Genomic DNA, 27,698 nt, shown 5'->3' on the forward strand with positions numbered 1-27,698 from the left:
ATGAAAAAACACACTTCTTGGAATGGCAGGAAAAGAAAGCTGAGGATCAGCTACAGTGGTTCTGGGTGTAAAGAGAGGGAAACAAGGTAGGTGAAATAGGTGAGGCCAAACCATGATCACGGATTAAAAACTGTACTCCAAATTAGTCAATGGCACAGTGGTAGCACTGCTGCCTTGTAGTAAAGAGGCCATGGTTCACGCCCCATATCCTCCCTGTGTGGAGTTTGCATGTCTGTCTGTCTGGGTTTCTTTCTGGTGCTCTCGTTTCCTCCCACTGTTCAAGAACATGCTTGTTAGGTGAATTGGCTATACTAAATTGTGTTTGTGCTGTGTGTTCACCCTGCAAAGGACTGGAACCCTGTCCCAGGGTTTGTTCTTGCCTTGTGCTAGCTGGGGTACACTTTAGCAGATCCTGGTCTGGATTAAACAGGTGAGAAAAATGACATGCTGTAATTTACTCTACTGTCAATAGTGCAAGCTTCTAACATGGTAAAATACTGATAAGTGACCTAGTGAACAGACTCCACCACAGGCAAAGCTTCTGTTTAACAAACCAGCAATCTGGTAAACTTTTATGTTTGATGCCTGAAGTTACTCATGATAATTAGACAACTCTAAATTGTCCATCTCAGTTTTTAAAATATAAAAATCAGATGTGAATACCTAGAAAAGGAAACGTAACTTACCTGGAAAAAGACTCACTTTATCTAGCCCAACTCAGCAGTGCTATTTCTACTTGTATAATTCATTCTTATTATGACTGGATCATAGCATAATAAACCAGGAGGAAAACTAGATTTATTGAACATTCACAGTTACAGCCAATTATTACAATTTATAAAACAGGATAATCAATTAATGACCACTTTCCTGTACTATCTTTCCAGCACATGGAAGTTGTACATGGATTTGGGGATTTTCAAAAGACACACTTGTTATTAACTATACATTTGCTTTACGATTTTAAATACAGCATGAAAGCTATGCTTGGCTCACTGGCTTGCTACTTTCTAATTACATCTTTGGGGAAGATGAACTCTAGATTAATGCTATTCTTCCAGAATCTAGTGAGTAGATTCTTGAGATCAACAGTCATTTTAATCTGCTCATTTTCAAATCTTTTTCATGGGCAGGGAGCCACTCTGTGCACCAATGCAAAATGCAATATGAAAAGGCAAAAACATGTTGGTATAAAATAAAAATTGAAATCACACAAAAAATGCATACAGTCTAAAATTTTGTAAAAGTGTCATTTTCAGATATGGACAGGGAAGTTAAAAAGAAATGCCAGGTTAACATCAATGAAAATAATTTTATGATTGCAGTGGTGTCTATATGGAAACTGCATTATTCCCTTGTTCTTATTGAACTTTGTCAGAGACATTACATGTAAGTAAAATGTTTAAGTGGTCTGATGGATTTGTAGCTTACAAACTCACAGCCTGGCAGATTTAATTTGGCAAGAGAGAACACAAAGTAGTTCTTGAATCTGGTAAGGCAAGGGCGGCACTTGTGTTCTTGTCACAAAGAATTTCACTTTCTGAATAAGAAGAGTTAGTTGTTCTGGCTCAATGGAACCATGTCCCACTCTGGCTAGATCATTTTGATCCTGGAATAGCAGCATACAAGAGGTTCAGGACTGGATTATTATATGTCCTGTAGCATGCCATAGCTTTTATTCTAGCTGCTTGAGACTGTTAAACGGTTACAGCAAGGTGTGGGGAAGCATTAAACATATGCACACCCTGCTGCAACCAAGCACATTATGACACAGAGTGTAAAACCCGGCTGCCAAGTACAGTGGGAAGCGAATTGTGTTGCTTAATGCTGAAAGGCTAAATGAGGATGATCTGAGCAATCTAGAGATTTTGACCTAGAGAAAATGCCCACTGAAGAAAGAAAAATTTTATCAGGAAACAGCAGGTGAGAATTACTTTTAAGAAATTCCCATCTCAGAAGATAGAAAACTGATGTATATTCTTGAACAACATTTTAGATATTCTTAATTTTGTACATAGACCACAGATACTGAGAAAATTCTTCTCAGTTAAATTATACAAAACAAGGAGCCATGGTCCACAATTGTGACGCGACAGACTATGTTCAAGCCTTCAGCAAATGTGTATAGCAATCTATTGATGGCTTTACCATATATAACATCTTTATGGGTTGAAAGAGATTATACTGCTAGGACACATGACTCAAATCAAAATTTTAAAAAGCAACTGAACCAATCAAGTTCCATTTGCTTGGACTAGCTATCTCCCAAAAAGTAGCATGAAGCTCAAGAAGTTCTTAATATCTACATGCCTGGTCAGGCCTTCATGATTCATGACTTGCCCAAGTCTTCACTTAAGCCACAAAGGCTGTGATCTCACCATTTCATATTATGATGCTATAGTACCATAGCAGACAGGGCACTATAGTGGAGAGACGGGGGAGATAGAGAGTGAGGGACGACACATACCAAATGAGCACAGGCATTTCCAAAAGAACAGTTTAATACAGAGGAGCCATATACCATACCATCAGTGTGATTCCAGGAAGGAAAGTAGATCCTGAATTATTACTTCAGCAATGCTACTGTATTTTACAGGTCTGTGATTTTTGCTATACACAGGTAGCATGCCTTTTCTGTGAATTAACAAAGCAGTTTCATAAATCCATATTGCAAATTAAGTGCTAAGCAACCATCAGAGGGCAGTGAAGAACAGAGGCTAATTAAAAAAGTTACTGTAATGGATTTACCAAGATGTTCATTTGTATTCATTAGTATTCATCCCATGTCAATCTCAAATATGTAAAATCTAATTCAAAGTCATAAGAGCAAGCCACAGTCTATCAAAGCAGCATCCCATACAAGACAGAAATCAGCCCCAGATGGAGACAGAACAATCATTAGCAATCATGAACGTTATTATTGTACAATGCCTGTTACACCATACTACTCTACAAAGAAGTTCACCAAGTGTGAACAATTATTCTATGATAAATATACAGGACAAGAACAGTGTTTAGCAGAGGTCCCTCACAGGGGGATCAAATTCAAATTGGACCCAGGGAATTTTGTGACTAGGAAATTGTGAAGCTTGCATTTACTCCTCAAATTCACGCAAGTTTTCTCCTGAAACTTCCCAAAAACAGGTTTATTAGTGCTGCATGTTAGTTAGGCACACAACAAAGAATTTCACTGTACTCTGCATATATGATTCTACTACTATTCGGCTAGTTTGTGTAGACTGGCCAAGTGCTGAGACATTGTGCCCTTCAATAGACTAGCTTTCTTTCCATAGCTGGTTATGCCCATAACTGATGGAAAATGCATTTTTTTAACTAAACTGAAGTAATCTGGTACAGAATACAGACAGATGGAAAAAAAATTAAAAGAACAGAAACACTGCACTTGCATCGAGGTGTAGATCAAATTGATAAAAACAGCAAAGCTGCTGCCACAGTAACCAGCACACAGTCCACATATAATGGATTACAACAGACCATTTAAAAAGCTTTAATGATCAAATGGCAAATGAAATGGATGGAAACTCCTTAACAGATACAGTAAAGTGTTTTACAGAGGATTCGCAAAGCTGAATGAGCATTTGCTAAATCTTATGGAACATGGAAAGAATGGCAGGATAAGATGATTCTCTCAAAGATACCTTCAAAATAAAAGATGCATGATCAGAAAGAGAATATAAAAACTACTAGATTACAGGTACATTCATAATGTGCAGTGCAGCTCTGTAGGCAATTGTTCTGTTTGCCTTTAAATAAAATCATTTGCTTTAATCCAGAATCCAGTACCTTCAAAATCAGATGAACATGCTACTGTAATACCTAATATCCACTGATGACTTTCTTTTGATCCTTTTAAACAATTTGTGATTTAGCATGGGGCAAACTTTACAGGTAAAGCCAATGAATGTCAACTTCTAGAGGCACATACCGACCAATTGTCTAGTCTGCTCATTTAAAAAAGCCATACTAACCTTCAGTTTTAAAATAAAAGAAGTACTACCTTGCTGTGGATCACTAGAGACACCAAGAAGGCATGGTATTTTCATAATGGCCCTGACTTCACTGCAGCACTGCCATATTTGCTCCTCTACACATTTAGTTTAAATGAGGGTTCTCCACCTCACGCATTGATCAGCTTTCTATCTAATATGTCTGGCACGTGGCTTCATAACACTTTAAATTTAATGAAATATGACACGGGTGAAAGGAATGGAGCAAGTTTTAATAAAAAATGTTACAGAGTAAAGCATTTTTGAATAAAATAACATACACCGTTAACCATGCAAATTAAAAAATGTACTGAATTAGGTGCTGACAAATACGTCAACAATCCAAAGGCAGTATGCTCACCATTTAATCATCCTGAACTGACAGCCAGGACTGGAAAAGTATGGAAAATGATACTCAATAGCTACTTTTCCTCATAGCACTAATTTGTGAGTAGCATAGACCATAAATGACACAAAGAAAGCAATTGTACTTTACAAAACACTATAAAACAAATAGGATTTCAGGTGAACAGTTTAAATAGTGAAATATTAGCCGGACAAACGTCAAACTGCATGCCTTGGAAATTTCTCTCAACACTGAAAACAAAACCTTAATAAAATATACCAAGCTTTATCTTATCTTGTCTCCTTCTCTTCCTTCACATATTTTCTCTGTTCCAGCAATGATAATCATTTATGATTAAAGGTAAAAGTAAAGTAGGTGCAATAAGTCCTGTGCCTTTTCCCTTGAAGACAATTCATAGTGACACAATTTTACAGCCTTGTTAATAAAATGGCTTTACTGTTTAGTAGCAGGAAATCTCATTTAATTATTTTCTTTTTGTCTCCGAGCTTCCATTAGGACCAATAGGTCTGATCTTCAGGTCCATTTGCTCTTTTTTGAGATGTTTTTTTAAACTAAATGTAGACTCATCATACATTTATAATTGACTATAACTGTTAAATCCCTGATAATTAACATTAAACACACAAGGGACAAAACATGGATTCTTTAACCATACAAACCAAATGTTAGCATATGTCAAAAATTCATAAAAGAATTAATTTTGATTAATTTATTCATAATGTTGGATGAAACAGAAAGCAGCGAAGTTCTTCTAAACATTGTTTTTATTAAAAAAAAAAAAAAGCTGCTGCTCCTCAAGCATAAAGATAAAAAGTGTGCTTGTTAAATATCCTAAGTCATCATCATCAAGACTGCTCTAGTGCTTTTTTGTTTTTTTCTTCCAGTCACATATTGAAATGAAACAATGCATGACATGTTATTTGGTTCAGTCCATCCTCTGAAAATAAAATTCTATTTGGAAAAACTTCAGCCAAGGCAAAAGATTTCCTTTGCTATTTTATGACTTGCCTAGAGAAGACAGGTAAACACAGTGACACAGGTAACAGTTAACCGTGGAAAGAGGAACTGGAAGAATTTTTTGAGCACTGTTCCTTCAGGAAGGGAGAGGAGAAAAAAAAAAATACAAAAATAAAAATAGAAAAATATATCAAGTTATAAAAAGTGACAACACAAGACAATGTGTGCTTATAAAATACATAAAATGGTCTAAAATAAGTGGTTACAGATAGCACAGGGCAAACCATGACAGCCCTCTCTGGTGTACATGTGTCACATATTCCCAGGGTCACTTTCTCCAAGGAGTGTGTGGAGGATGGCATCACCTGAAGGTGAAAAAAAGGTTTAAATTCAGTAATGGAACAGGAATGGGTCAATGAACAGGAGCAGCATCAAGACAGTCATTCACTGACTAAGCAATACAGAATTTATGTATAAAGAAGAAAACTATCAGAACCAGGATTTATATGTCTCAGATGTCGTTTTTTTTACTCTTAGGTTTCTACAAACAATGTACAGGATACATAACAAACACATCTGCTGTCACAAACACACAGATAGCCTTAGAAGGCTTTATATGTTCCATTACTGACAGTCAATACAAGGGGTTTGTAATATGTGGAAATATTTTGAAGAGTTTTCATCTATGGAAAAGTTCATTTTAGTTTCACTAAAGACAGAAACATGCATCAGCTTACTCAAAACAACAATTACCAAAAATATCACAATTTAGAATTAGGAACAGATCTAAACCAATTAAACATGGATGAAACCAGTTCTTTACAGGAATGCACTGCAAACATAAAAAAATCAATTTAGGTTATTAAATTATGTGGAAAACAAATTATCCAGCATAAAGAAAATGAAAATAAGTACACTGGGAGTTTTTTTTTTTAATTCAATGCTTTGGTTGTCTAACTATGAATAGCAAACTAACTTTAAATTTTCAGGGTTCATTTTCTAGCAGAAACTACAATCTGATTTCTACTACATAACATAAAAAGTGAATTTTAAGACACCTCCATACTTCAGAGCTCCTGCACAAGAATGTAAGTCGTTGTCAAAATGTGCTGGGGCTGGAGTGAGTTTACGTTATTTACAGAACAGTTCTACAGCATTGATGTGACAACTTGAAGGCCCAGCTCCCTCAGTCAAACATTGGGAAGCCTTCAGTGTCTTAATTTTTGCTTTGGGTTTAAGTAACACGCACATATAAAGGTGCTTAAAGCTGTATAAATCTTGTGCTAGCCATACTGTAGAAAGAATATGTGGATGTTGGCACTGTTTTTGTCAAGCTTTCAATTGTAATAAATAACACAACCTGAAGATCAATGTATTCCTTTTTTGAGAAGGAAATTATTACTGTGGTGGTGGTAAATAATCTTAATACAGTAAAACATGCGCATCTAGCTTCCAAAACTATTTCAACACACAGTTCATTATATCATATACGAAGGAAAGTCCAGTTAAAGTTAGAAAATGCAAGGTTAGAAAATGGAACAAACCTTAACAAAACTGACATCACTTCTCTTGCGAGGACAAGACAAAAACTTTTGTTCTGCCGGAATCCAGGCACTTCCAGGCAGGTGGCGCAAGTGCATTGCGAAGGGAGAAATTACATTATCAGTTTTGTTAAGGTTGGTTCCATTTTCTAATAAATCCCATTTTCTAACTTTAGCTTGACTTGCCCTCGTATGTCTGCCGTCATCTCCAACTTTTCTCTAAAGCAGAGGAGCAACATTTTCTATGCTGATAGGAACAACCACCATACTATTCCAGGTGTGAACACTGTTGTACACATTTTCCCATGCTGTCTATGACATGCTGTTCTGTTATAAGACTATTCATCTAGTTTTGATGATATGGGGACTGCCACAAGAACCTCCAAGCTTGTTTCCTGCCTAAAATTACTATCCCTGTCATTTTAAAAGGACTAAAATTACAAAATTGTCGCCAGCAGTGTGCGCAGTGATTAAATAATAAAGACAGCCAGATCTACAACTGGCTAACAGAGATCTTCTTTAGCTAGAATAGCAGAACTGGTATTTCTGATTTCAACAGTCTGTGTACATGCCCCACCTCTGCCATCTCAGGAAGGATGGTGACAGATAGTGCATCCGGAAAGTATTCACAGCGCATCACTTTTCCCACATTTTGTTATGTTACAGCCTTATTCCAAAATGGATTAAATTCATTTTTTTCTCAGAATTCTACACACAACACCCCATAATGACAATGTGAAAAAAGTTTGAGGTTTTTGCAAATTTATTAAAAAGAAAAAACTGAGAAAGTACATAAGTATTCACAGCCTTTGCCATGAAGTTCAAAATTGAGCTCAGGTGCATCCTGTTTCCCTGATCATCCTTCAGATGTTTCTGCAGCTTAATTGGAGTCCACCTGTGGTAAATTCAGTTGATTGAACAGGATTTGGAAAGGCACACACCTGTCTATATAAGGTCCCACAGTTGACAGTTCATGTCAGAGCACAAATCAAGCATGAAGTCAAAGGAATTGTCTGTAGACCTCCGAGACAGGATTGTCTCGAGGCACAAATCTGGGAAAGGTTACAGAAACATTTCTGCTGCTTTGAAGGTCCCAATGAGCACAGTGGCCTCCATCATCTGTAAGTGGAAGAAGTTTGAAACCACCAGGACTCTTCCTACAGCTGGCCGGTCATCTAAACTGTGCGATCGGGGGAGAAGGGCCTTAGTCAGGGAGTTGACCAAGAACCTGATGGTCACTCTGTCAGAGCTCCAGAGGTCCTCTGTGGAGAGAGGAGAACCTTCCAGAAGGACAACCATCTCTGCAGCAATCCACCAATCAGGCCTGTATGGTAGAGTGGCCAGACGGAAGCCACTTCTTAGTTAAAGGCACATGGAAGCCCGCCTGGAGTTTGCCAAAAGACACCTGAAGGACTCTCAGACCATGAGAAACAAAATTCTCTGGTCTGAAGAGACAAAAATTGAACTCTTTGGTGTGAATGCCAGGCGTCACGTTTGAAGGAAACCAGGCACCGCTCATCACCAGGCCAATACCATCCCTACAGTGAAGCATGGTGGTGGCAGCATCATGCTGTAGGGATGTTTTTCAGAGGCAGGAACTGGGAGACTAGTCAGGATAAAGGGAAAGATGACTGCAGCAATGTACAGAGACATCCTGGATGAAAACCTGCTCCAGAGCGCTCAACCTCAGACTGGGGAGACGGTTCATCTTTCAGCAGGACAACGACCCTAAGCACACAGCCAAGATATCAAAGGACTGGCTTCAGGAAAACTCTGTGAATGTCCTTGAGTGGCCCAGCCAGAGCCCAGACTTGAATCCGATTGAACATCTCTGGAGAGATCTTAAAATGGCTGTGCACCGACGCTTCCCATCCATCCTGATGGAGCTTGAGAGGTGCTGCAAAGAGGAATGGGCGAAACTGGCCAAGGATAGGTGGGCCAAGCTTGTGGCATCATATTCAAAAAGACTTGAGGCTGTAATTGCTGCCAAAGGTGCATCGACAAAGTATTGAGAAAAGGCTGTGAATACTTATGTATATGTGATTCCTCCGATTTTTTTATTTTTAATAAATTTGCATAAACCTCAGGTAAACTTTTTTAACATTGTCATTATGAGGTGTTGTGTGTAGAATTCTGAGTAAAAAAATGAATTTAATCTATTTTGGAATAAGGCTGTAACATAATAAAATGTGGAAAAAGTGATGCGCTGTGAATACTTTCTGGATGCACTGTATATTAACAGGAGTTTTTGCTCGGAGTGATTCACTTCAGTGACAATAAAATGATAATCAATAGCCTCTGTGAGAAACACTTCATCAGTATGTATTTGGAAAGTTAGTAACAATGCATTCTAAATGATAAAATATGGATTATGCCTATTATTACATATAGCAGAATCTAACTGGCCCTTTGGGATCAATTTAAAGCTAACAGTGGGAAAGTATTTGGGGGTTGTACTGTCACTTATCAGTTTATTAATTTTTCCCTAAGCCTCAAATACAATATCCTGGAAGAGCTCTACGGAATCTACTTAAGACTCCTCACAAGCCTCTCCCTTTCTGATCTCCTGACCTCACAGCTCCAAAAACACCCTGGCAAAGCATCTTTGTTACAACCAGTAAATGAAGATGGCACACTGGTATGACTGGAAGTGGTACACCATTGATTGCACAAGAGAGTACAGCACTGGGACTACAACTCTTAATATATTGTGTTGGCTCTTTTCACATGACATAAAAAAGAATGCCTCAATAACATGAATTTCCGTTCATACAACCACCGTGCTGTCAGGCAGTATGTTAACTGGCTGTCAGAGTGTGCCTTGCTCATAAAACCTTGGAAATCTAAACCTGGTAAGAAGTTACATAATCACTCATGCCTTACAATTCTTAGTTATGCAGTCTGACATCCTTGTGGCAAAGAGATACAGCAACTGGTTTGTTGCATAAATGGGTAATCAACCCATTGGTTGTGGAGTCTGACGTCTCAACTTGGCATCTGTTGGCTCTATCACATCTCATTTTTGTTTAGTTGCCAATTAAGGGAAAAAGTATTAATTCAAAGGGCAGTGTAAAAACACAATTCAAATGAAGGGGAAAGAAGACCATTAAAACCATAAACTGGTCACTGATGAAAAATACAGAAGGAAGTAAAACCCTGCAGCCACATTAGCCCCCCTCCATTACCCCCCCTCCCCCGAATCTGAGTTGGCGAACCAGGTATAGAGCACATAGTAGTAGAATAAATAATGACAAATGCTTATGCCTTAATACAACTAAACTAAAGAATTATAGACATTAAGTAAGAACATCTTCCAAACTAGGTTTACAAAAATTCTGTAAAACAAACAAAAAAAAAAACCTGAGGTGCGTAAGTGCTATGCCTACATTCTTTATACGTGATGACCTTCCATCTCCCCATCACCATGTTTCTGCATCTGTGCTTGCATCTGTGCAATCATCTCTTGCATCCGGCGTAGCTAGAACACATACAAGCAAGCAAGGTTATATATATATATTAAAAAAAAAAAAAAAAACTGGAAAAAAGTTTGACAAACTGATAACTGGTTCTTAGAACACATTACTTTTTTTTACTTACCTCAGCCTCCTTCTCCATAAGAATCATGTCCTTATCCAGCACCTCTGGTTCTACACCTTTTCTGCAAAATTTGAGTTTAAAAAAGTCATCGATTTTGCTGTGCTTATATATATCTAGTGAAATTTAAGAAAAAAGAAAAAAAAAACACAAGAAAGACACAACATAAGCAGCAAAGTTTGAGTTCAGATTCTTGTCATTCAGATCTAGATGTATTCAAAAGGCTTGTAAACAGTAGTGAAAACAGCAGCAGCTTTTGTTAATATTTAAAGACATTCAGCATTAAGCCTCCTCAGAAGAAAGAAAGTTTATAATAGCATCAAAGGAAAAAAATGCATAAAAGAAAGATTTTCTTTAAACATATTACTCTTTAAATTTGTCTAGCTTACTTAGATTTCCCTCATATAATTCATTTTCATTTCATATCCTAGACACTACTTTTTTATAACAACTTGCAGAATTGAAAAGAATACAAGACAATGTTTTGTATGTGTAGGAAATATGCCGAGAAGTAGCCTCATTATTAAATTTGAAAATTTGATATTTCTATGACTTCAATTTTACAAAATTGAAAACAGCTATTCTGGTATTTTAATATTTTCAAAATTGTGTGTAATAAAATAAAAGTTTAAAAAAAATACTATAAATTTAAAGTTTTTAAAGAAGATTATAAATAAAAATCAGACTTACAGGTATCTCACCTTTCACAACAGATCAAGTATGCAATTAAGCACAAGCTACATTTTTCCCTTGGGAAACAAAGTCTTACCTATCTAGTTTTTTTCCCTTATTCATGAGTTATATATAATGTTTATAGTGTATATACAATTGGAAGTCAGAAGAGTACATACACTTATATTTCATGTTTTATTGACAATATCATAATTTATTAATATTTGGTAGCACTGCCTTTAAATTGTTTAACTTGAGCCAAACATTTTGGGTAGACTTCCCCAAGCTTTTTACAGTAAGTTGATAGTACAAGGGTGTTGTACCGTGTTAGCCATTATGAATGTAGAGAAAAGCCAAGCAAAATGACACCTTTTATTGGCTAACTAAAAAGATTACAATATGCAAGCTTTCGAGGCAACTCAGGCCCCTTCTTTAGGCAAGATGTAATTACAAAGCAAGAAAAAGCTATAATTTAAGGCTGGCCTCCAGACCAAAATGAATCGTTTTCAAAGTGAAAGCTATCGGCATGTTAACACACTATTCCATAAAACATAAAATATCACTACAGAGCTGTCTATCACTAGAATTGTCTTTCAAGAAGAGCCTAGGAAAATAGGCTCATGGAAACTTGAAGAAAACACCAAAATTGGAGAACAGAAAAACTGCAAAATAAAAAAAAAATACTAAGTAAGGAAGCCCCATGTGAAGCACTGAGCTTTTAGGAAAGTAAAGGTGAGATACATATAAAAGGACACAAGTAATGAAAACATGCAATGACAGAATTAGTATAGCAGAAACAGACTCGAGTAGCAGTAAGTGCATGAAAGCAGAACTCTGCATAGTCAACCTTCCCTTGCCATTTGTTTAAATGAAGTGCAGACAACAAACCAAAAGTGATATAACTTACATCAAAAGGATCCACTGTTCTGAGGAAATTCTTGTGTTTATAGTGCAAAGTCAATGCATGTTCTCCACATGCTTGCAAGGAATTTCTTCAGGGTCACGAAGTTAAACAAAGATGCCTTATTTCATATACACACATAAAAACACAAAATGGGCATCAAAACATTAGAGTGCTTAACCACACAGTTTTACTGACCTTTTCATCATCTATAAATTGAACTCTGAGTTGGATTATAAGCACATTCAATTTTCAGGTCAAATAAAAGACCATTTTTTCGATGAAATTCTCAAAATACATGCCACAAACCTAAATGTGCACATAAAGTGAACCAAAAGTGCTTTTCGCTATTTCCACTGCAACCAAAATTATACAAAACATGCTTGACCAATTACTCAAATAAAAAATGAATCTATAATAGTCAAAATGTATTTTTATCACAACCTTACTGTGGAGTATATTAAAGCCAAATCAAGTCAAGTCAAGTTGGGGAGCATGCACTGGTACAGTGCGTTGACACACCCACTACACAACGAAATAACTTGGGATCCCAGTTGCCAACCCCCCAGGCAGACAGTCCCACCATCCGGAAATGACCCTCTATCTGCCACAGCCAGGTGTTACGTGGGCGACCCCTTGGCCTGGTCCAGACACTTGGGTCCCCAACAATGAGGATCTTACAAGCTGGATCACCCTCAGGGAAACGCGCCACATGGCCGTAGAGCCGTAAGTGACGCTCCCTCACAATGCAGGTAATGTGCCCCATTCGAGACTCCATGAGCAACCGCTCATTCAACACAAAGTCAAACCAACAGTACCCAAGGATTTTCCGGAGAGAGACCGTGCCAAAGGAGTCCAGTCTTCGTCTCAGGTGACTGGATAGCGTCCATGACTCGCAACCATGACTTTAAAGACTTGGACCTTCGTCCTGCATAGATATCGGGAGCGCCACACACCCATTTCCAGCAACCTCATGACCCCCCCCATGCTATCCCAATCTGTCTACTGACTTCATAGGAAGAGTAACCAGAGACATGAATGTCACTGCCAAGGTAAGTAAACCTGTCGACAAGGTCAACACTCTCTCCGCAAACAGACACAGTGCTGATACCTGTGCCCAAGATGTCATTAAAGGCCTGGATCTTGGTTTTAATCCAGGACACTCGCAAGCCCAGACACTCCGACTCCTCGCTCAGTCTCTCTAGCACCCCCGATCACAGCACCCATTCACTCCGCGAAGATCACAGCATCGTCAGCAAAGTCAAAATCAGTGAATCTTTCTTCACCAACAGATGCCCCACAGCCGCTGGACCCCATAACCTTGCACAACACCCAGTCCATGCAAGCATTGAACAGAGTAGGAGCAAGAACACACCCCTGACGAACCTCAACTGGGAAAAACACAGAGGTCCTGCCTCTACTCTGCACAGCACTCACAGTACCAGTGTAGAGGTCTGCCATGATATCCAGCAACCCTAAGGGGACCCCACGAACCCTCAGGATGTCTCACAGGACAGCTTGATCAACTGAGTCGAACACTGTCTGAAAATCGACAAAGGCTGCAAAGAAACTTTGCCGATATTTGCGTTTGCGCTCCATGAGAATCCTCAGTGCCAGGATGTGGTCGATGGTAGACTTCTTAGGCATAAAACCAGACTGTTCCAGTCGCCGGTAGGTGAGCAAATGATCACGGATCCTTTTGAGGACGAATCCCTAGCAAGGACCTTACCCGGCACCGACTGCAGCATTATCCCCCTGTAGTTGCTGCAATCCAGGTGATCACCCTTCCCTTTCCAGATAGGGACAAGTCCCGTTTTTCAGTCAGTTGGGATGATGTCAGTCTCCCAAATGGAAGCAAAAATTGCTTGCAATGCCAGGAGGACAGCCTTACCACCAGCTGGAAGAAGTTCAATCCGGATACCACAGATCCCTGCAGCCTTTCCCCACTTAGCTCGTTCATCACCTGTGCAATCTCAGTGAGATTGGGTGGTTCACAGCTAATTGAAGGATCAGCTTCAAGAACCGTTAACCCAGAGATATCCAACGTCCTAGCCGGAGGATCAGTTCTGAACAATTGCTCAAAGTAACCAGCCTAGTGGGTCACAACTGCACTGTCATCCGTAAGGACCGTTTCACCAGCTGACCTGACTGCGACTCTCTGATGAACAGATTCAGATGTGCATAATGCTTTGATTCTTCTGTAAGCAGGACGTGTGTCACTTGCTCACAGATTCCTCTAACAAACGCCTCTTTATCTGCCTTCAGAGCCCTCGCAGCCATCCTCTCAGTTCACAGTACAGATCAGAGTTGCCATTGAGCCGTGCGCTGCAGTTCCTCTCGCCGATATCCAGCGTGCCCTGCGAGATGAAACACCTCCTTCTGCAAACACCAGTAACACCAATACAACCCTCAGCAACCTTCAGGGTCTTGTCACGGAAGGTCTCCCACATCACATTAGGATCGGCAGTCATACCCAAATCTGCAAGTTCCTCACATAAACTGCATGCAAACTCCAAGTCCAGGCTCATTTTCCTAGTAGGTGGTAACCTACTGGACCTAAGCTGGATCATAAGAGTAGCAGCAACAAGTCTGTGGTCAGAATTCACAAACCGGGCACTTCTGTAGACCCTGCAGTTTTGCAACAGCCTCCAGCATCTGCCCACGAGGATGTGATCGATCTCCTTCACCAAACCACCAATATTGGAGTACCAAGTCCAACGATGAGGTTCTCTCTGCTTAAACCAGGATCCAGCGATTTGCAGGCCCTGACCTTTTGCAAAGTCAAGGAACATGGACCCACTTTCGCCATGGTCACCAGACCCATGGGGACTGATGCAATCCTCATAGCCAGCCCTGTATATGCCAGTGGCTGCATTGAAGTCACCCATGACCAGAGGAGTGTCACCTCGTGGCTACCCATCAACCACTAAGCGAAGCTGCGAATAAAATGTCTCCCTCGCCGAGACATCACCCACCGCGGTCGGAGCATACACTGAGACAACAGAAAAGGCACTCAGGGAGTGCTGTAATCTGAGTCTCATAATATGCTCATTGAAAGGAGCGACATCAGACACCATCAGAAGAAGCCAATCCTCTAAAGCAACAGCTACTCCCCAAGTATGACAGCCATCAGACCGACCAGACCATTAAAAGGTGTATTCACCTACAGAGATCTGGCCAGTCCCCGGTCTGCGTACCTCAGAGAGTGTCTCCACTGAAATGCGGCGTATACGTGGCTCCTCTGACAGCAGAGGAAGATGATCATCTTGCCAGAGAAACAAGCGCTCCATTTGCCTACCCGTATGGGCCACCTTAAATTGGGACCTGAGTGCTGCCGTGCAGCAGGCGACGTCTCAGCATCATACCAGTTCCAATACCCAACAGACCTGACCCCATTGGCTCTCCAGCGGTTTCGACTCTTCCAGAGATGGGGCTCCCAAGGGCTTTCCACCATCCCCTTCATAATACAAACAGCCTTCCTATGTGCGGCTGCAGCAGAGCTACTCCCGTGGAGAGCAAAAAGGAGTCCTTTCTGTCATCTTGGAGCCAAATGCTTAGCCAAAAAAAAAAAAATGTTTTTTCAAATAACTACTCTTAACTAGATCTGCAGAAGAAACTTAGTTTCCCCCCTCCCCATACTCTCTGACAACCACATACAGACAAAAGTCATACAATATATTTTGTGTGATAATAAATAATCATTCTTTACATTTATATAGTACTTTTCTCACGACTCAAAGTGCTTTACAAATTGATTGGGGAGCCACTTCAACCACCACTAATGTGTAGCATCCACATTAATGATGTGACGACAGCCATTTTTGCACCAGTACACTCACCACACATTAGCTAATATGTGGTGAAGGAATGAGACATGGGATGTTCCCTTCACTGCACTACAAAGGGGATCAGAGAGTCAAGACCTCAGTTTTAAGTCTCATAGACCACAGGGTCACTGCACTGGGATCTACATTTAGACCACAGGGTAAGCGCACCCTGCTGGCCTTAACAACACCTCTTCCAGAAGCAACACAAGGTTTTCCTAGATGGTCACCTCTCCAAGTACTGGCTGGTCCCGAACATGCTTAGCTTCAGGTTGATGACCTTTTCTGAAATGCATGTGGGATGGCTGCTTGTTATGTACACAACTTTACTTCGGCACTAAACAAGTTATAATAGTGAAGGAAATGTTTTACGCTACACAGATGCCACTGGATCAAGTCAAGATGTATTAAAAAATTTAGCTTGTCTTGCAAAACACTCGTAAACCAAGTTACTCGCAATACATATAATATAATATATACATACACACACACACGGTAATATTTATATTATGTGTGTGTTATTTTATTTTGACGATGGACAGAATATGAGTAATTAAAAATGTGAGCTTCTGGATCCTTTCAAATTGTTTTTCACAAAGTATTTAATCTGGTTTTGTGCCCCATAGGTATTTACTATATAATTGCTAGTCAGGTGAGGTGGGACTGCAGAGCAGAGAAAAAAGCAAGCAGACAGCCAGACAGGTACGTACACAGGAGACAAAGGAAGAATGTAACCATGTGAAGACAACCTGCCACCCCTCTTCAAGCGTTCTGATCGGAAGTTCTCATAGTGCAGGTCCTGAGTCACCTCCTGCAGATCTTGCATGTGGGTTCTGAAAAAAATCAAATTTTATGAATTGAATTTCTGTAAATGCATTAAGCATTCTTTAGCCAAACACTCCCATATCATTTAAAATAGATCACCCTTCATGTTAACAAAATTCAGTCAGAAGTAAAGCCATATAAAGATTCCATCATCAACTAACTTTTACAATGTCTTTGCTAACCAAAAATATTGCATATTATTTTAAGTGGGTGTTTTATTGTTCTAAATTAATATTTAGTTGAGAGCCCACTTTTCAGTTCTTTACAGCTTTTCTCAACTTCAGCTTATGTTGTATTTTTCACAATCTCACAATACAGCTCTTCAAATTACAACCCTGTTTCCAAACAAAGTTGGGAGATGTGTAAAATGTAAATAAAAACAGAATGTGATGATTTGCAAATAATTTAAATCCATATTATTTGACAAAAGAACAAATATATGAAATGTTGAAACTAAGAAATTTTATTGTTTTATGAAGGACATATGTTCATTCTGAATATGATACCAGTAACACATTCCATCAAAGTTCATACATGAGCAACAAAAGGCTGAAAAAGTTGCATAATGCTTAAAAAAAAGTGAAGAAACATCTCACTACTAATTAGGTTAATTGGCAAGAGATCAGTAACATAACTGAGTATATAAAAACAGCATCTCAGAGAGGCAAAATCTCTCAGGAGTAAAGATGAGGAGGGGCTCACCACTCTTTGAGAAGTCTGGCTCACCAGTCTGTGAAAGACTGTACAGGCAAACAGTTCAACAATTTAAAAATGTTTTTCAACATATACTACCAGTCAAAAGTTGTAAAACACCTCAGTTTTTATGGAAATACATGCAGTTTAGTGTCTTAATGTTTAATGACATCAAGGAATAGAAAAAATAAATAATGCCAAATTAAAAAAAAAAACAAGTCAAGAAATCACTGGATTCAAATTTTTGATACATCTGGTGATCCTTTTGATTCAGAATGTCTGTCTCTTTGTGTAAGTCACCAACTCTGCCTCCAGCAAAAGAGCCACGGACAATCACACATCCTCCATGATATTTGACATTAGATATCATACACCGAGGAACCACCCTTTCACCAACTCAACGGCGTACAAACACCCTGCACAATGAACTAAAGATTTAAAATTTGGATTCATTGTTCCAGAAGCCTTTCTTCCAGTCTGCATTATTTCAAGGTCCTATTTTGTCCTTTAAGGAATGGCTTTCTTACTGCCACTCATCCTGTCAAACCTGCAGCATAAAGTCTCCTTTTCACAGTAGAAACTGAGATTTGCTTCTTTCAACCACTTAAGCTGTGCTTGAAAGCTGTTGCATTGTGAGGCGCCTATCAGGCAAACTGGTGACCCTTAGAAACTTATCTTCTGATTGGGATGTGACTTTAGATCTGCCAGATTTCTTCCTATTAGAGTTTTTCCAGTTTCCAAATGCCTTTGGATTGTGTAGGACACCGTACTCAATGACACTTTGATTTTCTTCTGCAGTTTCTCTAAATGAAAGGCATACACTTCTAAGAGTAATAATGCTCTGTCTCATTTAATTTGTTAACTTTCTAGGGTGTAGAGGGTATAGGAACACAGTCTGTTCCAACTCTGCTTTAACACAGACAAAGGATTTTAAACTAATCAACAGTAGTTAGGACACCTGTCCAAATTGTTTGCTTCAACTCATAAGTCTTAATTTACTTTAATTGCTGCATAACATCTGCAGGTTGTTATCTATTAGTTGTTCCCTGAAGAAGGCCCATTTGTGATATTCTCAAATTATTTTATTGTCTGCTAACCTAAACTTTAAATTTAAACCTCTGGCAGTTTACTGCTTACCTTATCATTTTAGGTCATTCATTGAATTTCAACAAATTTAATTTGAAGAAAACCTGGAAAAACTGAGGTGTTCTACAACTTTTGACCAGTGGTGTAAAATTGAAAAGAATTTGGGGATATCATCCGCTACAATAAATAGTATTATTAAAAGATTCTGGGAATCTGGAGAAATCTCCATGCAAGGGACAAGACCAAAAACGAGTATTTTATAGCCATGATGTGCAAGCCCACAGATGGCAATGCATTAACAACAGACACGATTCTGTGGTGGAAATGATTGCCTTGGGCTCAAGAACACTTCCGAAAACCATTGTCTATAAATACAGGTTGTTACTGCATCCACAATATAAATCTCTACCATACAAAAAAGAAACCATATGAAATCATAACCCAGAAACACCAACAACTTCTTTGGGACCAAGCTTATTTAAGATGGATTGAGGTGAAGTAGAAAACTGTCCTGTGGTCTGACAAATCAAAATTTGGAACTCCTTTAGAAATCATGGATGCAACGTTCTCCTGGCTAAAGAGGAGAGGGATCAGTCATCTTATTATCAAAGTACAGTTCAAAAGCAAGTATCTATGAAGGTAATGGTGAGCATTAGTGCACATGGTATGGGTAGCTTTCATACCAGAAAAGGCACCATTAATGCTGAACAATATATACAGGTTTTGGAACAAAATATCCTGTCATCCAGATGTGTTTTTCAAGGAAGGTTTTGATTACTTCTGCAAAACAAAGCCAAACTGCATTCTGCATGTACCACAACAATAACAATTTATTTTTTTTGTATAGCCCAAAATCACACAAGGAGTATACCACAATGGGCTTTAACAGGCCTTTGTTTGACAGCAACCAGCCTTGACTCCCTAAGAAGACAAGAAAAAACTTGCCATAAAACACTCTTGTAGGGAAACATTGAAGATATCTTGAGAAAGGCAATTTAGAGATAGTCCCCTTTCCAGGTAGGCTGAGAGTGAAATGGGTGTCAAAAATAATGTTTAAATAAAATACAATACACAGAGCAGAACACAACTAATCTTTTTCACAGACCTAGATGGCCAATCTGCCATTGTCACCTCAGAAATACAATACAGTTCCAAAATAGTTATAGTACAAGTACAAAGAAAAATGCAAAAGGAGATTATATAACATCTGATGATTCAGAATTGTTAAGAGTCCTGGAGATCTCAGCCAACAAGCCGCCTTCCCAGAGCAGAGTCATGCATGGCTCCATACTAAGAGCGTCCAGGTGCTAAACTGACCTGGTTGCAGTCCAGATCTGTCACCCTTTAAAAACATTTTATGCACTATAAAGCTGAAATCCTAGATCAGGCAAGAATGAGATAACATTTCACCTTCAGAACAATAGCAGTATGTCAACCCAGTTCCCCAACGTTTACAGAGTGTTGTTAAAAGGAAAGAAGATGAAACACAGTGGTAAATATGCCACTGTCCAATTTTTGAAAGATGCTACCGGCATAAACTTTAAAATAAGCATATATTTTTCAACAAACAATTAATGCTTCTCACTTTTAACATTTGATATGTTGTCTTTGTGCTATTATTAATTAAATATAGTGTTTACATCACTTGCAAATCATCATATTCTGTTTTATTTATATTTGACACAGGCATCACAATTTTTTTGGAAATGGGATTGTGTAATCATTGAAAAAGATTAATCTTTTTACCTACAAATGGTCTGCATTTCTACCATCTATTCCAGAAAATAAGGTACACTAAACTTTATATCTGTGAACAGGTGAAAATAATCATAGTATCAGAGTTCACTTCCCAGCTAACTCTTAAATTTGTGTCCTCACATATCAAATGTTTACTATACTATCCAGAGAATAAGTTAGTTTTCAGTTTCATAAAGCTTATGATGTTTTTAAACTACTTACATGAGCATGGTACGAAGCTTCAGAAAATCATTATGCTCCGGATTTTCAACCTCAACGACTCCCCAAGGGTACAGCCTACCTCTTACTTTCTTGCCCTTCGCTTCAATTTGCTGGTTTGACCCAACGACTGCAAATGGGATACTGGCCTGAAATAAATGGGAGGAAAGAACCATGATGCCTCATACAGAAGAAATTAAAGTTATAAAAAATAGCTCTGATCGACAGTGCTGCAATTTCTATACAACTCTACAATTAAGTTCTTTCACAATCGTTATTTATAGTGGATACCACAACAGATTGATTTTCAAGGTAGTGAAAAACATTATTACAAAGACAATATATTAATTTGGACTGAATTCAGAATCTAAGGGACAAGTAGCTTCATATGAAGGAAGATAAAGCTCTCTTAATTTACAGCAGATTAAATTTCTATAAGGAATGTTTAAATATGAAAACACATTTTTCATGCAATGTAAATTATTACAAATGTACACTATGCGAAAAGGTATTTGCCCTTTCCTGATTTACTCTATTAATGCAAATTTTACCACTTTTGTCTTATCTGTCAATAGAAAATTCTCCCTGAAGACATGGGGAAATCACCCAGGTGTTTCTTGGCAAGTAACTGCTAAGCATTTATGCTCTTCTTGGCTGGTGCTCCTCTCTATTGAAACCCTATTCTCTATTGAAATTTTCCCAGTACCTTGTTTACAGTAGAGTTATGAACACTGACCTTTGTAAAGGCAAAGGAAACATGCAATTCTCTGCATATTTTAGGATACTTTGCAATTTGTAGTTTAATTTTTTTTATAAGCATAAACATGAACATGTTTATTTAAACAGCAGCCTACAGAACATGTGGAAGATGACAAATCACTGAAAAAGGTAGTATGAAAAAAACAAGACTATAAAAGCTGTAACTGTTTATAAAAATCAATCATAACAAAAGTGCAATCAATTAGTGCAATCAATTAATTTAAAAGGCATAAGGCCTTAAGGCCATAAGGATGGAGGGTTTCCATTTGAAACATGTGTAATGTTATTAGCCACACTTAACATGTGCTCAGAAGGAATGCTGGTGGTGCAAGTACGAAGGCATTTTTTATTTTAGTAACAGCTCAAGAAGTCTATCTATATTTCACTTCTACTAAAGGGGAGTATCATCTGTTGCATTTAGTATTATCCTGAAAATATTTCACAAGCGTGTTGCTTACAAGCATTCTTAGGGCTCATTTATACTTCACGCTCAGAACGCGTACGCGTCCGCATCATGGCTGGCACGCGTTCCCAGCGTTCATGTCACGCGTCCTCTGAGCAGGTCCTCAGAAATTAACGCGACGCGTGCGCGAATTGCAGTACCAGCAAAAAGTCGGGGGGCGCAGTGTGCTAAAAGTCGGAACGTGACGTCAGAGTCTCTGTTTACTATCTACATGTGACAGCAAGCCTCTATGGAGATCCTACGGGGATCGATGTGCGCATTTTGCCGTTTGACGAATGGTTCAAATACAGCGCTATACATTATGTAGCCGATGTGAAGTTGGCAAAAAAAAAAAAGACGACACAAAAGATGGTATGTGAGACTTTTAAAATGTATCGTGTCATTTATATATGTCTTTTTTTATGTTTTAATTTTTGCAACTTAACAACAGCAACATAATGTATAGCGTTGTATTTGAGCCACTGAGAAAAAAATAAAGGACACAGTGAAAACGTGTATTTTGTGATTAAAGTGGAAATTTTGGCTTTAATCTCAAAATGTCCACTTTAACCTTGTAGTTTACTTTATCATTAAAGCAGACGGTCGTAAACGTCATCCCAGTTTTTAATCGCTACGAGCTTCTTGGACCTGAGAGCAGGTAAAGTAAAACAATAAATAATAGATGGCACAAAAGATGGTATGTGAGACTTTTAAAATCTATCGTGTCATTACGATCGGGAATATGCGACGCTTGAATATAAAAGCACCATGAATGCATCTGTATGTCGGTATTTTGCTTCAGCAGCGGAAAGCAGGAATAGATCGCCAAACAGAACAAATTAAATGTATGATATTCCAACTCTCTGCACATTTAGAATCTTTAGATTTATACTTGATATCACTTTCATGATGAAATTCATTAAAATGTGTATGTTACATTTTACATATAATTTCGTTTAAATAATGAATACTGTTAATAAACACACATATGGGGGAATAATTACACACATGGGGGTGTCACGGTGGCGGAGCGATAGCACTGCTGTCTCGCAGGGAGTTATGTTGCTGGTATTTCCTGCTTGTATTCCAAAATGTGCTCCGGTTTCCTTCCAAAGATATGCAGATTTAGGGATTTGGTGCTGCTAAAATGACGCTAGTGTATGTGTGTGCTTGTATTCACCTTGCGATGAGCTGAGGCCTCGTCAAGGGACTGTTTCTCACTCGTGCCCAATGCTTCCTGGAATGGACACATACATGCCTGGATTTATGGATTTAATCAATAAACATCCTTTTCAGAGATATTGCGGTAAGGTGTTATCGGAATTTGATAGGTGTTTTAGGCAATTCACAACACAGAGAAGCCGAACATGTTCTCACCGCGATAATATCTCGCACTGCCACCTGGTGGATTCCTCCAGATTTATGTATATGTTTAGTATAAACACTACAACGCTTGCATGGCAGGAGCGTCCGCTGCAGCATGCGTCGCGTGAAGCATAACTCCGGCCTTAATGGCAGTGCAGTAGAAATCTGGGGTAATCTATTTTTCAAAGGCTCACCAAAAGACTTCTTTTTGGGTGGAGAATCGGAGCAGTTGCACCATCTTTATCTTTGTTCAAAATGATATACAAGGGGGGAATCCAAAAATTCCTGGAATCAGTCAATAGCTTGGGCAGAGTTATCAACAATGCCACTACTATAGGTATCATATGAATACAATCTTGTTAAATCTGCCTGCCAACTGGCATTATGCCAAGTTGATTGAGATGCATATTTTGGACATTTATTCAACAATTGTGAGTGGGACTTCAGTGATTTTTCTAAGCCAAAAAAAGCTTGTAAAATTGTATTGAACATTAAGACAACGATGATTTTGTTTTTCTGCATATTTGGATTGGTTAACAAAGAGTTTCTCCATGAACAGACTGTTAATCAGTGACATTACGCTGAACTGCTAAAGCATCTACAGAAAAGCACTGGCTGAAAAAAATGCCCCAAGCTCTCCTGCACACTGTGCATTTTGCACTGTGACATCTCTCCTGCACATATCACACTTTTGAAGAGTTTTTGACCAAAAACAATGTGGTTGTAACTTTGCACTCCCAAATTGTGACTTCTTTTTGTTCCCAACATTAAAATTGAGACTGAAGGGAAGATGATTTGCTACTGTGTTAGAAACACAAGAAAAAAAAAAATCACAGGAATCCATCTGAAACCTGACATTATATTTCTGATAACATAAGATTAAGATTGTTTTCCAGCGTTTTTGAGGACAATTTTGTTGGTCCTGAGTGGTCCATCAAGATCAGTAGTGCTTGTGGGTTGATTTTATCATCATATTGAATGGCTCAGACTTATACTGTATATACTGTAGAATGCTCAGTGGAGAGTAGATGGCCAGACCAGGTCACTCTAGGTATTTAATTCATCTGACATCTGTTGTCTGTTATAGCTAATCATTGATTACGCCCAAACACTTCCCCAAAATAACATCGCCATGATTTAATTATTTAAGTGATGTAGCTGCTTTTATTTTCCTCTCCTCTGATGTCAACTTACTATAGTTCAGCAACTATCTAATGGACTGATATTGTTATGTTCCGTTTATGTTAATCAGTCTGAAACTGCTTTGATTTACTGTGTTTTTAAATAATTCTTTATGTGTATGCATTATATGATAAGTAATCTGCAAAACAGTAATAACATTTTACCTGTGAACCTGTCACAGGGATCTGAGCCTGTACTCAGTGATAATCATAGTCACTGTGCGGACAACTTGACCCTGATGGTAGAAGTCAAAAAAAGTGAGATTTATACTGATAAGTACTGGCTTTAATCAAATTAACTACTTTATTTGGCTTTATTTACTATGGGTGAAATTACTTTTCACAAAAGTCCAGTTAGTGCTAGAAACTTTTTTTTAATCAGATAAAGGAAACAAGTTAAAAAGTTGTGTTATTTGCACTCTATCTAATATTAGATTTTGGTTGAAGACCTGTAAACATTCCTTGTCAATATTTTGCAAAAGAATAGACAAAAAAAATAAAATCAGAAAAAAGGTAAAAGCTGTATGGCACTATAGGAATAAAAATAAGATGGTATACAGAAAATAGCTATAAGCAAATAAATGCCAAGATACAAGTAAATAACATTCCAATTACTACTAAGGCTGTCCCTTATAACAACATTCTTGTTGCACCACAGAGGACATAACCTGCATATTAAAATTATTTTTTTATAAAAAATGCTAGCAACACAGTGAAACTGAAATGTCACCCCTGCTCATTAACTTACCATTATCTATACTAATTCAGCCAGATACACACAATCATGCTGGAGTCAATTCAGCCAAAAATTAACTCCCTGAGAAAATCTTTGGACTGTGTTGTATTGAACAATACAAAGTACAATATGGTTAAAAGTTTTAAACTAAATTATTGGCTTATTACTGGCACCAGAAATATGGATAAAAACAAAAAACATTTTCTCAATATGGATACAAACCTGAAAGAGAACAAGTATATCTCGGTCATAGTAAAATTTAACTTTAGAGTATTTACATGCACACAGCTATATACTGTAAGAAATAAACAAACAATGCACTAATCTGGCTTTATAGTTTGTTGCATAGAGGAGATTTATTATAGTTCATACCCGTATAAGAATAAGAAATATTTTTAACATAACTGTATATTAATATTACTCTGCACTATCAAGTGGCATTACAACGTAAGTGGTATTCTTACTACTGTATGTATTGTAAAGGGACAACAAAATCTACATTTACTTTATGAACTACAGTATGCAAGATAGTTTATAATGAATGGCAAAACAAGATTGTAAAACCCTTCGATTATGTTTGATATTTTGTTACATAAATACTATATTTATGAAAAGGTTGTATAATTGTAGTGTAGTTTTCATATTTGGCTATTACTACCATGTGAATTTATATTAGGTTATATACGAATTATATTATGTACAGTTTTCTTTTCTGCTACCAAATGTACCTTAGGATATAATAAAATAGAAGGATGTGGAATTGTCAGCTCTGCCTCTCCCTTGTGTGTTGATGCACGCATATAGAACTTTTTCTACTTGTTCCTAAAGGAGAGGAAGGTCAAGGTCCTTACCTGACAGTGCCCCAATCAAATCAATTAAAAATGCATATAAAAATTGCTGTACTGTATATCTAAACTTGTTAAATGCTTTGGAATGATGCTTGCTGAAAAAAGGTTTTATATAAAAGTAGAGATTGTAAAACTGCCTGTCACTTTACATTTAGGGCTTTACATCTACTGGTTTCAGTATTATGCAAGCACTAAATGACAATTTAATGATGTATACTAGACAAGAATGCTCCCAAACACTTGTATATTTATTTGATATTATTTTCAATAACACTATTAGCAGCTAAGAGTTTCAGCAGTGAGCAGTTTAGAAAATGTTAATTTAATGTATAATTGGAATACGAATAGTACTCCACTGGCAAGAAAAGCATAGGCTTGCTGCAATTGTTAATTTATATATGGCACTCAAACATCAGGAGCTTAAGCCACTGAAGCCTCCTTCTTCCCAACACTACTACCCAGTTTTAAACCCATCTTATGTTTCAATCAGTCAGGGCAGCAGCACATTTTACATGTTATTAATAATGCTTGTTCTTTACAATAATAACCCACAGATAATATTTTTCTATCAATTTAGCCAGGGCCTGCAAGGCCTTCTCTGCTGGCCTAAAAAAATATCTGAATCACAAACTGATGTTAATTATATTTTGTCCATGAATACTTATTAAATAATTCCAAATAGTCTGTCCACTTCCTTTCATAGCTTTTCCGATGGTTGTGCTGCTTCCAGACATGTATTTTCGTATTAAAGCATTTAACCAATCACATTTCAGCCATCATTTGTTGCCAGGCAGAGTCAAAGTCAAAGAGGCCTTCACAATCCGTTCTGCAGGCCCTCTAACACAAAATAAATGTTGATTAAACTGTTGCTTCAACCAATCAGATTTTGAGTTGGTGTCAGTAGGGCCCTCTAGCAGGCGTACAGCAACGTCACCATATTCAGACCCATTGATTGGATAGGATGGTATAATAGCTATTTCATCACCCCACGATGGCTGAAGGAGGAGAAGAAATAGATTTGGTGGCAGATTTACTTTCAAGGCCATTTTCTAGATGGACTTTTCAAGAAAAGCTGAACATTATTAAGAAAGGTCAGACAAGAAGAGAGATGCTCTAAAGGAACTGTTTCATCACATTCTGGAGCATCATGATGAGTATGATGAGGACACAGTGCACTGTGAATGATGAATTTAAAGCACGTCTGGATGATTTTGAGTTTTGTTTTTTGCTTCACACATTCAATGGCATTTTTGAGTATTCAGACATGCTCTTTTCAATACTACAGGACAAAAAACTGGATGTGCAGTTTTGTCTGGCTAGGGTAAAGGAGTTCTGACAGAACTCTGTGACACAGTTGAGCGAGATAGAAGCCGATAGGAGGAACTCTACGAGGCCACTGAACTCACCGCAGGCGCTCCGAGCGCACAAAGACGTCAAGCGCAAGATCCTCGCGCACACTACAATCAACTCCATGGCAGGATTCTGGAAAATATTATTTGCCAGATACAGACCAGATTTCAAGACCACGAAAAACTGATGTTTGTCATGCTCCTCGACCCCCAGACGTTTAGGGAATACAAGAAAAATTTCCCGCATCCAGCCTTCTCCAGTTTAACACAGAGCCACGGAGCACTTTTTGATCTGTCTCGGCTAAAAACAGAACTGACTGTAATGTATGCCATGGATGATTTTGAAGGAAAATCTCCCACTGATCTCCTTGACTTCCTTCATCAGAAAAATCTGAATGAGAGCATGGGGCAGCTGTAAACATTGGTATGTTTGGCGGTGACCATTCCCGTGCCCACTGCTTCTGTCGAGTGGACATTTTCAGCCCTAAAGCGAATTAAAACTTATGCCAGAAATACGACAGGGCAGGTTCGACTTTCAGCATTAGCTTTGATGGCGATAGAAAAGGACTTTTTGATGGAACTGAAGCGCACGGAT

At 38.2% G+C, this 27,698-nt stretch overlaps 1 protein-coding gene across 1 annotated transcript in view; it reads right to left on the bottom strand.

Moving 5' to 3' along the window:
* Nucleotides 1-781: 781 nt before the first annotated feature.
* Nucleotides 782-27,698, bottom strand: part of LOC120538015 (septin-2-like) — a 46,164-nt gene continuing 19,247 nt past the window's right edge. The window contains exons 5-9 of the mRNA XM_039767414.1: nucleotides 20,427-20,572; nucleotides 16,574-16,696; nucleotides 10,470-10,530; nucleotides 10,259-10,350; nucleotides 782-5,696 (exon numbers count right to left, since the gene is read on the bottom strand). Coding sequence (XP_039623348.1) covers nucleotides 10,264-10,350; nucleotides 10,470-10,530; nucleotides 16,574-16,696; nucleotides 20,427-20,572 — 417 coding nt within the window. The 3' untranslated portion in view covers nucleotides 782-5,696; nucleotides 10,259-10,263. The remainder of the gene's footprint in view (nucleotides 5,697-10,258; nucleotides 10,351-10,469; nucleotides 10,531-16,573; nucleotides 16,697-20,426; nucleotides 20,573-27,698) is intronic.

The sequence above is a fragment of the Polypterus senegalus genome, chromosome 1, assembly GCF_016835505.1.
Source record: "Polypterus senegalus isolate Bchr_013 chromosome 1, ASM1683550v1, whole genome shotgun sequence".
NCBI classification, from domain to species: Eukaryota; Metazoa; Chordata; class Cladistia; order Polypteriformes; family Polypteridae; genus Polypterus; species Polypterus senegalus.